A 16,888-nucleotide genomic window follows, 5' to 3' on the forward strand; every position below is an offset into this window, starting at 1 on the left:
TCCTGTCACCATAATGCTGTTGTACAAGTGAAATATTCTTGAATGCGGCGTAAAATACCAATCAAATAAATATAATTCAAAGTACGAGATATGTCACATTTCTTACCTCTTATTATATACATTGTTTTTAGGGTCATCTTTCTACAGAGAACTCTGACGTATTGCTGTTTCTCACCTGAAGAATGAAAGTCTGCCATCCCGTTGTGTTGCCTAATATTAAGGCCGCAATGAAGCGAAACCCAACCCTTGCCGCTGTCCTGATTTTCGTCCTATTCGCTGTAGCAAATTTGGCGGTGTACTGTTTTTATGATATTTCCGGAAAGACGATAGTTGTCAATAATGAGACATTTTGTAGACAGTTTTTGAGGCAAAAAGAAGAAGAAAGAAAACCCGTGAACCGTATGCAAACTGTGTTTCTTGGACCTAGCGTCTCTGAACCAAACCTCCGGTCGTGCGGCCTGACGCTGTTCACTTCGGCTCCAGGACATTCGAGAAGACCAATAGTGTATGAAAATACAATCGACAACTGGTCATTGTTGAGGAAATGGAATGTTACACTTATTTTCTTCACGGATGACAACTACCTTTGTGATAAAGCAAAGCATGCTGGATGGCTATGCTGCCCTGTTCTGCGTCGTGCAGGTGCAGATAGACGCCCAGTTCTCCCGACCATGTTTCTTCAAGCCATGCTTACAAGGAAAGGCTGTCTATATGGATATGCCAATGCAGACATATTATTCGACGAAAGTCTGGCGTATTCATTGGAGTCTGTATTGTCCAGCAAAGTACTAAGTGCTTTAGATGATCAGCCTTTGTTCGTAACTTCCCGAAGGACACGGGTCAAAAACGTGACACGCAGCGACGCTGTGGATCTTGTGGCTCTGCGGAAGAAATGTGAAGAGAAAGGCGTCATGGACACAGAATGGGCTGAAGATGTTTTCATAACTTCTTCAAATTTTCCTTGGATTACATTGCCGGATATAGTCATAGGTTTAGCATCGTACGACAACTGGTTAGTACTACGGGCGAACGAGTTAAGCAGGAGGACAGTAGATATATTCGAGACAACATTGGTTGTTCATCAGTCCACAGAAACGGATGATTTGGACAGAGTTCGCAAAGACGACTTTTATAACAGGAGACTCATAACAAACATGTATGGAGCGTATAATGATCAAAGAGGTAGACTTCTATGTACATATTTTATAAGCCAGAAAAAGTCAAATGATGAAATAGTGTTTAGAGAGAGAGCAAGAGATGTATTGTGCACAAAGTATTAGAAATCATATAGCAGAGCCACCAGGAAATGAAATGGAACATTATAAGGTACAATCGGGTGAAGCTTTAACATTTTAAAGTGTTTTTGGTATTTAAGAAAGATTTTGTTTAACTGAGGGTAAAACGTACCATGGAAAAAGCGTCTTAATCACCAAAGTAAGTAATTTTTACGCGAACATTTCCATATTTTCACGTGTACATATTTATAAAAAATATATATATATTTTTTATGTTTCGTAATTCCTCTGTTTTATGAATTTTTGATTTTCCGTCAAAGCTCGGATTCCGAAATATTCAGAAATGACGTAATCGATGAACATACTGGGAACCAGTATCGATCCCCCAATTGAGGTTTTACCGAATGAAAGTTGTTTTGATAACTATCACCGTTGACTTCACCACAACAGGCTACTTAATTCCGGACTTACCGCTCGAACCCTAGAAAATTGCTGAAAGTCATTTTTATTCAGAACCAGAGAAGCTTATAGTACTTTTATAGTTTAAGCCGAAACATATAATCCGTATTAAGGAATAAAAACCAAGCGTTTAATGTAGCTTATAAAGCCGCAGCCGTGGCAGCGAGGGCTGAATTCGAGCACGTGACCTTGCGGTTGTTTTGGTCTTAGTTTTATGAACGAAGCGCTGATATTAAAGACTGGGTAGAAGATATTCAAAATGTTTTTCTGTAACCCGACAGAGGATTCTGGCCTCTTGTCTGAACTATCTCGCGACGCATACGAGATGTGTCTTACTTAACATCCCTATGGTGTCACTATAGTCTGTTTAACTTGTCGCATATTTCCAACTCTCTGTAATATCAGTGGTATTCACTGTGATAAAAATTACCTTTTTGTTCTCGACACGTAACACCACAAGTTCTACATTTTGATATCTCGGACTTCAACTTCCTTATGAGGAAAATACAAGCAATTGTAGTACATCGTCTCACGGCAGTATGGTTTTAAGGCTGGATGCTAGGAAATTCTGTTGTAAAAAAAACAATGTAGTCTATTCGCGGCGACAGTAGTATAGATTGTGATACTGCGTGCAGTTTGCTCTAACCGCATGTTGGTGCAGCTGTTGTAAAACAAATTACTCACTACGCCCATTGTCCAAATGACACTTGTTTTTTTTTTAATAGTTATGACGTCACCCGTGGCAATGTGTTCTCTCTGAGTGAAGCCAAGATTCGCCAGGAGTTTAACACTATGAATTAAAAGAAGTATTTAAACTCACACTTCAATCTGCGTAGCTCGTTGGTTGAAGGTTTAGCCCCGGAGACAAAGAATCGTTGAGAAAGAACGTTCACACTAGAAAAGCACATCTCCCAAAGTGGCAAGCTATGATCGTCGCTGAATCCTGCACCTCACACACAAAGATCTATAAGCACCTGGCAACCGTATCAGTTGGCTCATAATGTGTCCTTTTTTACTCCTAATGGAACTGTTACATGAGTTACGCTCGGAGCCTGACAATTATATTGGTGTGTGTGTGTGTGTGGGGGGGGGCTTTAACGTCAGAACTGTAATGTGAATTTAAATGGACACTTTCCAAGATAATGTCACTTTATGACTGACTAGTCTCACCGTAGTTGTGGGAATAAATTTGGGGAGGGTTTATATATAATTATGAATGGTCTACGTATAAATTTGAAGATGGTTTAACGTATATCTGTCAAAAGGATGGTAGTGTCTTTGATTATTGTATCATGGCAAAAGACTTGTATATGACTTAACCATATCGATTTTGGGTCGACCAGTATCCAGATATGATAAAAAAGATATGTATCCATGGCATAGAAAATACACCAGACATTATACAGATCATTTTGGTTACAAATTATCCCACAAACAGTGTGAAATATTCCGTGGATATATAAGGATACATAAACACAGTCAATACAGTTCACCGTTTATTGCCTTCTGGCTGCCTGCCTCAAACATTCCAGTCAACCTCTGGTCCACTGACCAGGCCTTCACATTCGTGCATGGACACTGCATACACTTGACTGACCAGTTCTCAACTGTCCGTGCGTAAAAACAGGTTATACACCGGTATGATCACAAATTATTCGAAAACGGACACCACGTTAATAATCTCAACTATTTGTTTTTTTTTTAGACCACATATCCCATATAACAATTCGCCGAAAGTATTCGGGCATAATTTTGTTTTAAACCACACATCCCATATCACAATTGTCGAAAGTATTCGGGCATAATTTTGTTTTAAACCACACATCCCATATCACAATTGTCGAAAGTATTCGGGCATAAATGTTTGTTTTAAAACAACACATCCCATGTCACAATCGCCGAAAGTATTCGGGCATAATTTTTTTTAAACCACATACCCCCATATCACAATCGTCAAAAGTATTGGAGCATGAACATTTTCAGTAAAATTCAGTTAAATGAAAAAAATATTAAAGGACAAAATTCCCGTATTACAATGACACCACAAATGGTCAGGAAAAAAGAATTATCCTTGGCTATGCTTCCCTGTTCTGCCTCGTGCAGGTGCAGGTAACTGGCGGGTAGCGACGCTGTAGATCTTGTGGCTCTGCGCAAGAAGTGAAAGGCATCATGGACAGAGGTGATGTTTTCATAACTCTTTCAAATTTGCCTTGGATTACCTTGCCGGATATAGTCATAAGTGTAGCATTTTACGACAACTGGTTAGTACTACGTGCGAACGAGTTAAACAGGAGCCCAGTAGATATATTCGAGACAACATTGACTGTTGATCAGTCCACAGAAACGGATGACTTGGACAGAGTTCGCAAAGACGGCTTTTATAATAGAACTCATTACAAGCATGTATGGAGCGTATAATGATCAAAGAGGTAGACTTCTATGCACACATTTTATGAGCCAAAGAAAGCCAAATGATGGAATAGTGTTTTGAGAACGAGCAAGAGATGTATTGTGTACAAATCATTAGAAATTACAGCAGATCTATGTGTAGCACCAGAAATCGAAATGGAACATTATAAGGTACAATCGAGTGAAGCGTCAACATTTTAAAAACAGTTTGTTTATCGGAGGGTAAAAAGTACAACGCAGAAGCGCTTTATCACCACTGTAAGTAATTTTTACACGAACATCTCCATATTTTTCATGTACATATTTATCAAAAAATAATTATGAAAAAGATACTGCAAAAGAGAATTTTTACAGAAAAATGAATAAAGGTATGCTAAAAAAATCGAAAAGCATTTTCTCTAATCCTTAATCTGTTTCACGCGTTTTTGATTTGCCGTCAATGCTCGGAAATATTCGGAAATGACATCATCAATGAAAATACAGGGACAGCCTTGACAATGGGTTCTTTGTGTCGCAGCAAAGTGTATGGAGTTTAGCACTATGAACTACAAAGATTAGGTTAACTCATGCTTCATTTTTCCCCAAACAATATGGACGTCTCATATATCAATGTGTTGCTTGTGGTTTAAAGCGTCGAAAGATAATTTTGGTAATGTGTATGATTTTACAGTGAGCTGAATACACGCGACAAGTTAAAAGAAACAGACTTTAGGCATAACATACCATACCTTTCTTTAGCTTTTTCTGTTGCCTATTGCTTTTTGATATAGTTTAACCCAAGAGACAATAACACCTTGCAGTAATCAGTTGTTTCTTGAAAGATGTGACTGTTGCTTCACCTGGGTTCATTTCACAATTTTTGAGGTCTCTATATTTTTTTTACCCTGCCAACATACATGTAGTTACTTCAACAGCAAGAAAGCAAACATGTATATGCATCTGTACAGTTTTGTACATTACAGGATACTACTATTCACCGGATACTATCATACAGGATACTACCATACACCGAATGGAGATAACTCTTGCTGTTATAATATCTTGCTGAAATGCAAGTTTTAATTTGTTGATTTCTGTTTAAAATGGCGGAATATTTTCTCTGCTCAAACGCTAGCTGTTTACCGACAAGCGACATTGTAGCTTAAAATGTCGCCTTCCGGTCAGTGAATTGCGCATTGCAGCAAAAGGAATTACCTGCTAACTGATACATATGTGTCATGAACCTAGTTCATAAACCTGTATACCAAAAATGAAAACTATCTGGTTTTTTTCCATGGAATCCAAACATTTGATTGACATCAGCAGTTTATACAGAAACCTAGTTGATCTTAGTATGCACCTGCGCAAGATCTTTATGAAATCTATAAGATCTTTATCTGAAGCACTTTGACATATATTGTGATGATGTCATTCAGACGGACGCACAGACATTGTGCCGATGAAATAAAAAAGAACAGATGCCATCACTTGCTTTAATTAGATCACCGTGGCGACGAAATCGTTCAAAAGCACCATTTACCGGAATTCCCATAATTGCAACAATCTTGACAGGTGATCTTGTTCATTGGGCCTACTCCTTGCAAAATCTCATTTTTTCGTTGAGGAGCATTGTTTTGTAAAAATGAAGTGAACATATAATACTGAAGAGTAGGTCAGTATAATATCACTGGGTGCAGGGCTGTGCCTTGGATTTGAGTCATACGCGAGATGGACGAACTCGGGATACGATGTCTCTTTTATGGCTCAGTACTGTTCTAGTTACATCATTCCAAACTGTACGTGGGAAGGTCTGTCAGCAACCTGCTTCTATATCCTTTGGTGGGAATAAGCGTTCGGTCCCATCCGTAGAATGGTTTGGGTTTATATAAAGTTCGTTAAAGAATGAATGAATAAATGCTTAGGGTTTTAACGCTCAAACCATTGTTCTACCAAAGCGGCCTAGTTCGTTGAAGTTGACAGGCTTCCAAAAATATCCTACATATACCCGCAGACAGCTGGTGAAAATTGATGCGAAGAAATGCCTCGCCCAATGGTCTTTAGTATATAATTTATTATATAGAGAAACATATATTATGGATGCTGTCATAGGAACTATCGCTCATACGAGCACAATGTGATGCAGCGTTAGTTCAAGTACACATCAGAATGAAAAATAATACAAACTGCACTCACAAAAGAAAAGAAAAATTAACGACGTTGATCTACATGTATGAATCATGCTGTAAATTTATTTTCACCCTTCATCGTGTTGAGGCACCGTGTTATTCAAATTGGTTTTCATTTTACTACGCTTGGGTTTGACTGACGCTGTCTTAACAGTTTTACAAACTTTGTTTCGCTCATATGCAAAAATTTACAATCATATCGGGTTAATATAATTTTTTTTTCAAAATGCGATGCTGCAAATGTCAGTTCAGCATTTTTAACATTAACCTGTGTTTCACAAAATGTTTGGACTCGTTTAAGATATGACTTAAACAATTTAGTTTCCTCCCAAAAGTCCCTACCTTGTGATTCTATTTCTTTAGTTATTTTAGTATGAAAGTGTTCATAAAGCTGATATTCAGACGATGCTAACAATCGGTGCCGTTCTTGTATATCTCGTGGAATCCAGGGCTTAGGAGGTCCTTTAAAGTGCCATCGGTACAGTATATCCTTCATAGACCAACACATTCTACGTTTTAGTAGTACTAAGCATTCATCCAGTAATTCTACTACCAATACTAAACTGATGTCCTTATCTAAAATTTTAATGTATTCTTCAACAAAGGTTTTGTTGGTGTACTGCGTTGGAGACAGGCCAAACGAAAAAGATATTCGATTAAGGGCGATAGATCCTCGTTGAAACATAGATGGCTCATAACGATATGGATCATTCAAATAGGTTCTAAGCAAACCAATAATATCCGTAGCTTTGGTCTTATTATTTCTAATAATTGTGTATCTGTATTCTTTGAAAAAGAGAAATGCAGACAAAAAGCGCTGAAATGGTTCTCTTATGGACGCAATGGTGGTTGTATCCGGCGGAAACATCCCCGCAAAGGCTTCCTTGTTGTATACAACATGCTGACATAGAATATCGTATGTCTTTACATCTTTGATAGGAAGCACATTATTTTGATTTACTGTTTCAAACAGACTGATCCACCAGTTTGATTTACGCGGTAATGCAAATGTTAAATTGTTGAACAGTCCATATCTTTGAAGAATCGAAGTTATTGTAGTGCTTGCTGCCTTATGTATCTTGATAAAAGCCACATGCATTTTTTGGTGGCACTTTGGTCTTAAATATCCAATCGCCTTCCTTTGTTTATAACCGCTAGCCATGTGGGGAGATCTTGATGCAAAAAGCTTCAACAAGGCTGTCAGCATTAACAAGCCACATAAAACCCATACTCTGAAATATAAAAAAAAAATAAAGACAAAAAAATTGGAGAACTCTTGAACTGTAATCTTTGCACACAAACTGGATAATTAATATCCGTCTTTTCAAGCTACGTGAGTTACAAATCATTAGTTAATACCGTAATGAAATAGCATATGACTCATTTAGTGGTGTGTGTCTGATTAAAAGTCACAATTTATGAAAATAGTATATTTTTTGCATATAGCAACGATACAAACGGCATTGTAGTTACCCATAGGTTAGAGTGTCTCGTAAGGTGGCGAAGTCTCTGTAGGTGACCCGAGATGGGTCACACATAAAACATAAAATTGGAAGTCTTGGTAATTCGAACCCTGGCTTAGCGCTATAAGGATAAGATGACAGGCCTGTGATATAGACAATCTCCAAATTCCTTCACAATGTAGCCAACAAGGGTGAAGTGGATATGCTTAAAAGCGAAGCACCGTCATACAAGTTTCAAAATTTACCTTCTTCCGGCGATTTTTTCTGTGTGAATACAATTTGTCCACGCCATTCACCTAGTGTTTGACGCTCAATACTGTACTGAGCATATCCTCGGGTTAATATACGGTTATATGTGGCTTTCTGTTAAGAGCCATTCGTCACTCGGGGACACCGAACAGCAACGCTGACAGTATTTGACGTACATGGCAACGAGGCATGCGAGAAGAATAACGCCTCAGTCTAAGCCAGGCTTTCAGCCATTTAACGCGTCTGGTCCTACCAAATCGCTCCTGGTGCCCATTCTCACCGGGGTCACACTGACCTAAATTCATCACGCAATGAGCACATGATTTCACTCGAATGCCGACAACATAGACCTTTTGGCCTGAGGCATCGGCAATACGATATTAACGGCAACACAAAGAAAAATGGATCCATTTTTTACCAAGTTAAGCCTGGGCCTATATCTGAAATGATACATGCAGTAGTGGAAGATAAAACGTATTTATGTTAGATTGGCATTTTTAGGTGTTGTGTACCATACTTTTATGATATATGTTGAATTAACTGTTTAAAAATGCAAACAATAGTTACATAGAAATAGGCAACTTGATCTATTGCTGTAACGGTATTGCGCCAAAGAATAATATACCTTCTAAATTCAACATTTCTTTAAATATGAACTCATGTCGCTAATTGATGTAAGAGTTGTTATTTAGCGTTACATATACTTTTTATACAGACGCTTTGCCGCTGTGCGGTCAAAAACCGACGTCATTACTCACACCATTAGAAGAGAAGCACAGGGACCGGCGCGTGACATCTTCTGATGTAAGAGAAAATAATTGTCATATGTGAACCGATAAATACTCATTTTCGATTCAGATCACAGGGGCGTACAATTAAGTGTCTCAGAACGATGTTTTTTGCACATGTTGTTGTTAGTTTATAGAATCATTCAAAGTGTTTTAAAAATGAAAATTATTGACTCGTACGCAAAAGACAAGCGTTGCTATCGGCCGGCACGTGCGTCACTGACTCCGCAGGTATACAGAAAAAATATCCAACTCTTGAGGCTGTACTCCTCGACTCTTATGCAAATACAGTAACTTATCCAAGACAAACAGACCAATAAGAAACCTAGAATTTTTACTGAGTTAAAATAATGTTAATTGTCATCCTGCAGTGTATAGTTTTCCACGTCTTATGACACTCGTCTTATTGGTCGAAGTACGATCTGCAGCACTGGTTACAATTCCATTAAGCTTCGCGTCCTGAGTTTGGATGCCGACTCATTTGGACTCATTATTTCGACACTTTATTTTGCCATCATCAGAAAAATTATTTTGCCATCATCAGGAGTTTTCCTAATGATGGCAAAATAATGTGCCTTTCGTTTTGAGTTTAAATGAGTCTTTCGTTTTAGTGACACTACTCGTGTATTACGTTAAATTTATCAGTGGAACATAACTTTCCTGCAACATATACTTTGGTAAAAATCGCATAGGTCTAGAATTACCAGTATACTGTAAATAACAGAATCAAGCATGAAGTTTAAGTATTAAGACTTATTTAAAGCCGATAATTCCATTGAGATTGTACATGGTCTACAGCAGGCAAAAAGAAGACAACATGTGTGATCAGTAAATCAACAATAAGTGAAATCAACATCTTCTAAGATAATAACCAGTTAATATAGTATGTGTCTTCCATATTACGCGTGAATGACAGGAAAATGCCAAAAATGATCATAGTGTGTCACGCCAGATAGAGAAGGTTTTATTTAATTCAAAACGGTCAGCAAATAATGTTTTTAAACTTCACTCTGTGGATTCAAATCCGGCCTTCAAGGGAGTCTAACCAGTTGAGTTTTTATCCCCAGTTTACAGGTGATATGACCAAATGGATCTTCTTGTCCAAACGGGATAATCAAATTGCTGTGTATCTGCTTGTATTTTAAAGTGAGCCACAAAAACTCAATTAATTAACAAAGTAGTATTCCAGGAATTATCTAAAATATTTAAAATACTCTACACCACTTATCAACAAAATAAATAGCAAACAATCGTCAGTACCTAGCACTCATTTGCCATTTTGCCATGTTATAGGTATCTAGCCTGACGTCATAAAACCATGGAGCTCTCCCGTATCATCGGTATTAAAGAATGTGACGATGAGAAAATACAAACAAAAACGCCTGATAATCAACCAAAAAGAATCGACCAGTGTAATTACCGAGGTCTTCAACTAGCGACAACGATTCTTATCCGTACAAGGTTGAGGCAATGGTAAAAAGGAAGAATTGTTAAATTTTAAAATCTTGCGCCCATTATATTTTCCCTGCGCTTTAAGTTCTACGTGACCTACAGTTTACTTTAAACTTGGCGGTGTTAATTAATCACCACACCATCAAATATAGATCTATAAGATATATACACCACCCAAAGCTAAGTAATTCAGTTTATATTTGAGTCACACCTTTTTTGCTTTCGACTTTGTTATCTATATTATATAATATGTATTCTAAATGTAAAATGAAGAAACCCAACTCAATATTGCTAAGGAGGGCTGAAATAGTTGTATTGCTTGACCGTCTCACAAATAGCACTGTATCTTCCTTTTCTGAAACAGCATTGCCACGAAATCACGCCCTTTCCAGTCCAATTGTTTCTCATTATACGGTGCTGAAAAAGACAGAGAGACAAAAATTGTAATAAAGTGTTTCCTAGCAAGAAATTCAGTCGATTGTCAGAAAAATCATTGATTGATGATTTGAAGGGGGATAACTCTTATAAAATGCAAAATACTCTTTCTCGTTGTGTATTAATACTTTTATGCTATGGGTTTGAGTTTGTAGATTCTTGAAAATAGTCACCCTGGTTTCCACTGATAATATTAGTCGCCTATAGTGACCTTGTAATTCTTGAGTACTCTGTTTTTTAACAACAAAATCAAAAACCAAAATTTTTCACATAGTGGTGGAACCACACAGTTCAAGATAAAAAGTTAACATCATTTTGAAATCTCTACAAAAAAGCCATCTGGTTTGGTCTCAATGACATTGTACTTAATTGAAAAGATCATACAGACTTTACTTTCATTTAGAAAACATTTACGTTTCAATACAGGAGTTTCGAAATACCACGTCATGACAACAAAGTGATTTTCCATTTTGACGAGACGTCCTTCCTTACAGCGTAGTAGGATCAATCTGCCAATTTTAATATTGCATGGAATATAAAAATATACAGAAACCTAATGAAACACTATTAGACCGAACTTCTGAATTATGTTCTTCGGTGGGTTTTGGTTCCCAACATTGCGAAAAACATTGATATTATTTCGGTAGTTTGATCTAAACACGAATAAGAGATGCCGCTCTAGTGCCATAGCTTGAAAGTCAAATAAAAGTCAAGTTCTGTTGTAAGCTGACGAAACGGACCGAAAGCCGAACTTGTTCTGAAGCTTGTCATGGTGAAGATATGTACACGCTTCAGTTCAATATGTCCAAAACAATCTGATCTCTAACGTGTCATGCCTGAGCTCATGTAACAAGCTCCATTTCAGTACGATGAACCGTTTGAAAGAAGTCCGTAAAAACTGATGCCCGACATACTGACAAAGTGTGAAACTATAGCTCCCTCGGGTAGAGGCAGGGGAACAAATTCTATTCATTAGTTTATTTGTTTATATGATTAGTGTTTTACGTTGTACTGAAATATTTCACTATACCACTGAGGCCAGCAATACTGTGAAAGGAAACCGGGTAATCCCGGGGAGACAACATACCATGCAGTTTGGTTTGTTCCACATGGAGGACACTTTTCTGACGGCAACATACAACTTTGCGTGGCGAAGTCGAAGTTCCGGTTTTGAGGACACTGACCATACCCGGCGTACGTCTGGTTGGTGCACTGAATGTAAATGTTACAACGGCCATTTTCCTCGGGGTACAGCTGGTCTTGCTTCCAACACAGTTCGGTCTGAGGCCATTGAACTGTCTCGGAACGTCATATATACTAACGCATTGTAGAAGTTCTGGGGAGAATATTTGCGGAATGTCGTTGAGTGGGTCACACCTTCTTACACTGATTGTTCTCTCTTGCTTGCATTCCACGAACACTGGTGTCCACATCCTGCGAGTGTCGAAGTGAAGACCATCAGAAGCATTGACACAGGAAGGCGTTACAGCCCAACACGGTCTGCAGTGGGCAACCTGGCATTGTCTTTTCCTGTATTCACCTGTAGAAAAATACCCACGTTTCTCTCACAAAGGATAAAGTAGCCTGAAAAGGTTTCCGTAAATTGTATGACATAGTCAGCAGGCACTTTTTTCAATCAATTTCCATGAGACTGCGGGAAATTGCCGTGTTATCAAGCTTGCTATTCAATGAAACGGTTAGATCTCAAAGTGTTTTCAACATGCATATTTGATTTTATGGCCAATGTACAGTTACTATCACTTTCACAAAAAGCCTTCACAAATACTTTATCAAGAAAACTGAGTATTTTCAATAATAATAATGAGATAAAGCATAAAATTACTTACACGGCGCTTTGGGTTCTTTTCTTGTCCCACATGTGACATTGACGAAGTCTTCACATTTCGAAGTTTCGCTGTTGAAGAGTTGGGGATAAGGACATTCGTCTAGAAGCTGCAAACCAAGTCTAGGGCGACGTTGGAAACCCATACTGCAGTTGTAGAAGAGGGCACAACCATCTGGATGATGGAAAACACTTTCACCTAATGAACAGCGTTGCTGAGGCGTCAGATATTTCGGGGCTAAAGACAAAAACAAACATTAAAACAAATTATAAAAACTCTTTGCTATCTGTAAATGAAAATTATATTTCACCAATCCATTCACTTTAAATTTGCACGCAGAAGAGTAAAGATTCGCCAAATAAAGACATCACGTCGTTACAATGCTACAGTACACATATTTCTTTTTGCCAATACGATGACAAAGAAGGACAAGATATTCCATTCGTTAGCTGTGGATTTGCTTCGGGCGCTAAGCTCAATTTTGCTATTTGTTGCGCAGCTCAGATGCAAAGTATGCACTATTGTTTACATAGATTTGCCAATCATTTTTTTTTTTGCACCAATAAGTGGTTAAATGTAGGATAACACACAAATCCACTTACTTTAATCACACTTAGACAACTGACAACCATTGTCGTGGACATAGCTGACAGATTGAGGCTAGAGTAAAACTCCTGCAATAATGAGGCGATAAATCCTTCCATGTACGAATAGCTCAGTGTGGGCTAATGGTACAATGCAATGCACTTAATCTACAATCCTCTTCAATGGTGAAGCGATCTCCACAGTATATATACGAATTCGGCTGCATCTGGCTCGATTGGGGGCTTTGAGCCTCTATGGGTTGTGAGGTAGGGGAGATATAGCTTTGCTCCACAGAAATCTGACCGCCACCAAATAAGTAAAATCATGTGGTGTAAAGTGACACATTATCAAGTTAAACTACAACGAATTTAGCATTTTACAAAAAAATGTTACTTGGCCAAAATTCAAATGGTTAACAAGAATTTAGTAATCATACCAATTACCAATTATTTAGCAAAAGGAATTTATTGTTTATCGTACTTCTAACATAGGAAATTAATATTAAAGTCCACCAGAGATTAAGTAGGAGGGATTGGAAAGATTTTATCAGACTCGTCCTGGTTAAATTTGATTCATGACCTATAAACATCGCACTCCGGTATGGTAAATAATAGCCCGTGGCTCAATGCTTTACTTACGTTTTAAAAGGAGCAATGTATTTCTCAATGTATGGAACACGAGCACGCCACATTTGTCTCAAACTTAGCTGGCAAATCAACATTGCGTTTTTTAATGTGTAAGACCATTCAATCTATATTAACCCTTATCTATATTAAATCAAATCATAATTTATCTCTATTTCTACACAGCACACATAGCAGTTACATATCACCCCTACAGCACATCATTACGATTCGTCAAAAGATTGGTATGCAGGAAAGTCATATCTTATCATTTTTGTTTATCACACTGAAGTAGAAACTACTATACGGTATTAAATTTTAACCTGATTGCTCAAAAATTTCTTTTTCTAATTGGAAGTTTCCTCTATGTGACTTTATTCAGGATTTACATCTTCAATTTAAAAGCCGTCATCTGTAACACGCATAACACATTCCTACAATGCTATCAAGATATAACCAATGAACAAATCAACCAGTAAGTCATTTTCTTAACCCCAGATTTACGAATAGCTACCAGCCTACGTTGTTAAATTGCGTAGACAGACACGTTTCCTATAATATGTTGCCTTTGTGGACACTGAATTAAGTTATGCTAATACTGCATGAAAGACGAACTATTTTTAATCTTTTCATATTCAGTCCGCAGAAAAATTGCTCTGGTACAAAGTTTTAGACGTAATAATCATCATGATTTATGATAGTTACTATACACCTTTTACTTGTGTACGTATGTGTTCAGGACAAAGTGAATATATTTATATTTGTTATGAACAAAACCGGAGCGCATGATGTCGACAAAGTTTTACCTTGGCTGACGACGGAAACAGCCCCACCAACCTGAGTACTCTTGGTAATGACAACATCGTTTTTTTTTAACCGTAACAATTATTTTTTGGATTAATCGCTATATCTATTTCACAAAACAAAGAAGAGGTCGTTCTGACCGTTTGTGTATATTACCTGCCAGGTATATGTACAGGCAATAACTTGCCGTTACACTTCAGCTAACAGGTATATTTCATACATGAATCACCTGTTGTGTTGACGAGAAGTTGACCCATATGACTACGTTATAAGAGTAAACATCCTAGATGAACAATTAAACTGTATTTGAACGTAATTATATGGACTGGAAAGAACAATACAACTCAACCATAATTTCGGTTTAGATGAAGGCTACTCTTTTTGAAGGCTAATTTATTTTTCTTCAGTTCTTGTGTGAAACATATAACCTATCCGTTCTCATGCAGTAAGGTGTGACTTAAGAGAAAATTATATGTAACGCAGCCTGTTTTACGCAATATTCTACCTATGACCTTCCAGGTAGATTTAGATTTTTAACGATCTTTTCACCAAGTTTTAGAGATAAGTTAAAACAAATAACGTAACTAAAGTGAGTTTAAGTACATTAGAGGAATTATTGGTCCAAATTTATAATAATTTACGGACATTTAACGGCTTGACGGCATTCTGTTTTTGCTCCCACTTATACATACAGAAAAGGAAGTTCAAAATTACGAATTACTACATCGTTGGCGACTTTGACACATTTCCATTACTCATTTAAATTGTACATATGTTAAACGTATATACCATACGCACTCTGTACACCTTCTGCCGGACACAAAATGTCTTTTCTGAATGTTAAATTTCTTTGATTGGTGCTTAACGCTGTTCTCTCTGACTTTACACATACATGATGGGAATGAGATTAAGGGGTGGTGGATACCGGAGTGTCCAGGTAAGTTTCTGGCCCTGCCAAATCACTTGACAAGCCTCACCTGAACTTCAGCTTATTAACTCACTGGGATGGGGCTGGATTGGCTGAGGCTAGACTACTGTTTATATTGGGTAATTGAGCCAGCGAAGACCACGTTTAAATAAGACCATCAGTATATATTCTTTTCTTTACTAATGGAGCAACAAATCGATTTTCCCTTCAAGATATAGTGCAAAACAAGCAAAACTGTCCTATTTCCATATAATTAACTAAGGCTTTTTTTAACCATGAGGCGAGCGGTGGTTGCTTCAAACAACCCTCACAGTTAACAAATACATTCTACTGGAGTGACCTACCAAAACTCTTATTACCAAGCTTTCGTCAATCTTGTCGAAACCATGTGAATCTACCCTCACACAAACACGGCGTACGACAGTCAAACATGCAAGGTCTGTCAGGTGCCTGCTCTTGTCTTGTGGAGCTCGGATGAAGTTGCTTTAGGGGTTTTAACGTGTGTGTTACTCTATTCTTTCCTGCCTCAGAGCACACATCCTAATTAACCCACCGTGATGAAGGGTGGCTCACTAAACACTAGTTTACACCTGTACCTGTAATAATTTTGCCCGTTACACGGCATTGCACCCGAGATAAGCTTCTCGGTTTTTGCATAGTTTACAGGTATATATATAGAAGACCTTATAATCTGTCCTACATATGTGATGTACTGAAATATGACTATGACTATATAACTATGGTCTAGCATATTTTATACTATCTGTATCTAGTGATGAGAAAGTTTATTTTCCTTTGTTTTTCCATTAAACAGTGTTATCATAATTTACCAAAAGAAAAAACAAGAACACTTTTTATAGTGCATTTGTCAGTACTATCGTTGTTTCGGCCAAGTACTTTAACGTTTTAAAGCTTTATGGTGTTTAGGGCGAGAAGCGCCGATGGAGTCTACTATGGACAAGGTCAGTCAGTGTGGATGATACAGCCTTTCTATCCCCTGCTTTCTGCGCGTTATTTTAGCCGGTTAATCTACTTTATTTCTCGCAAGTCTAGACGGTGTTTAATGCTAATGAGTTAAGCTGAAAGGCACAGAAAAATACAGTCATTTCCAGACTACCAGAAGTGCGAAATGACTGGAGAAGTGACTAACACAGCTATTACCTCAAACTACACAACCGGTTCGAGTGATACTATATGTGGTTAAACCTTCATTCAGAACTGATCTCCCTTTCCAAACACAGGGCATCCGTACATAGTATCACATGGAAAGCAGTTACTCTGTATGTGTAAGGCAAGGCTTGTCAATTCACCGAATGTTGACAGAACCAGAACAGATCTGCGTTCTCCTAATTTCGCACAGGTTAATTATCGTGTATGCCAGTCTTGCTAATGGTTTGATTTAGGCTTCACATTGTGCTACTGAAAGGTATCAAGCATACATCGCCTATA

General features: G+C 37.8%; 1 protein-coding gene across 1 annotated transcript; it reads right to left on the reverse strand.

Annotated features, from left to right (window-relative positions):
- Window positions 1–10,548: 10,548 nt before the first annotated feature.
- LOC135471018 (uncharacterized) lies at window positions 10,549–12,658 on the reverse strand. Its single transcript, XM_064750066.1, has 3 exons — window positions 12,503–12,658; window positions 11,743–12,195; window positions 10,549–10,637 (listed from the first exon to the last, which is right to left on the reverse strand). The coding sequence occupies exons 1-3, from the start codon at window positions 12,642–12,644 to the stop codon at window positions 10,549–10,551; spliced, it is 684 nt and encodes a 227-aa protein (XP_064606136.1). The 5' UTR covers window positions 12,645–12,658.
- Window positions 12,659–16,888: the final 4,230 nt, after the last annotated feature.

The sequence above is a fragment of the Liolophura sinensis genome, chromosome 7 (assembly GCF_032854445.1).
Source record: "Liolophura sinensis isolate JHLJ2023 chromosome 7, CUHK_Ljap_v2, whole genome shotgun sequence".
NCBI lineage: Eukaryota > Metazoa > Mollusca > Polyplacophora > Chitonida > Chitonidae > Liolophura > Liolophura sinensis.

What these genes read in the sequence shown, in the direction of transcription:
- LOC135471018 (XM_064750066.1), bottom strand. Translation starts at nt 12,644, where the DNA reads ATGGGTTTCCAACGTCGCCCTAGACTTGGTTTGCAGCTTCTAGACGAA. An exon ending in AAAAGAACCCAAAGCGCCGT is followed by an intron (nt 12,196 to 12,502) that starts GTAAGTAATTTT and finishes ATTTTTCTACAG; the next exon opens with GTGAATACAGGAAAAGACAA. An exon ending in GGAACAAACCAAACTGCATG is followed by an intron (nt 10,638 to 11,742) that starts GTATGTTGTCTC and finishes TGTCTTTTTCAG; the next exon opens with CACCGTATAATGAGAAACAA.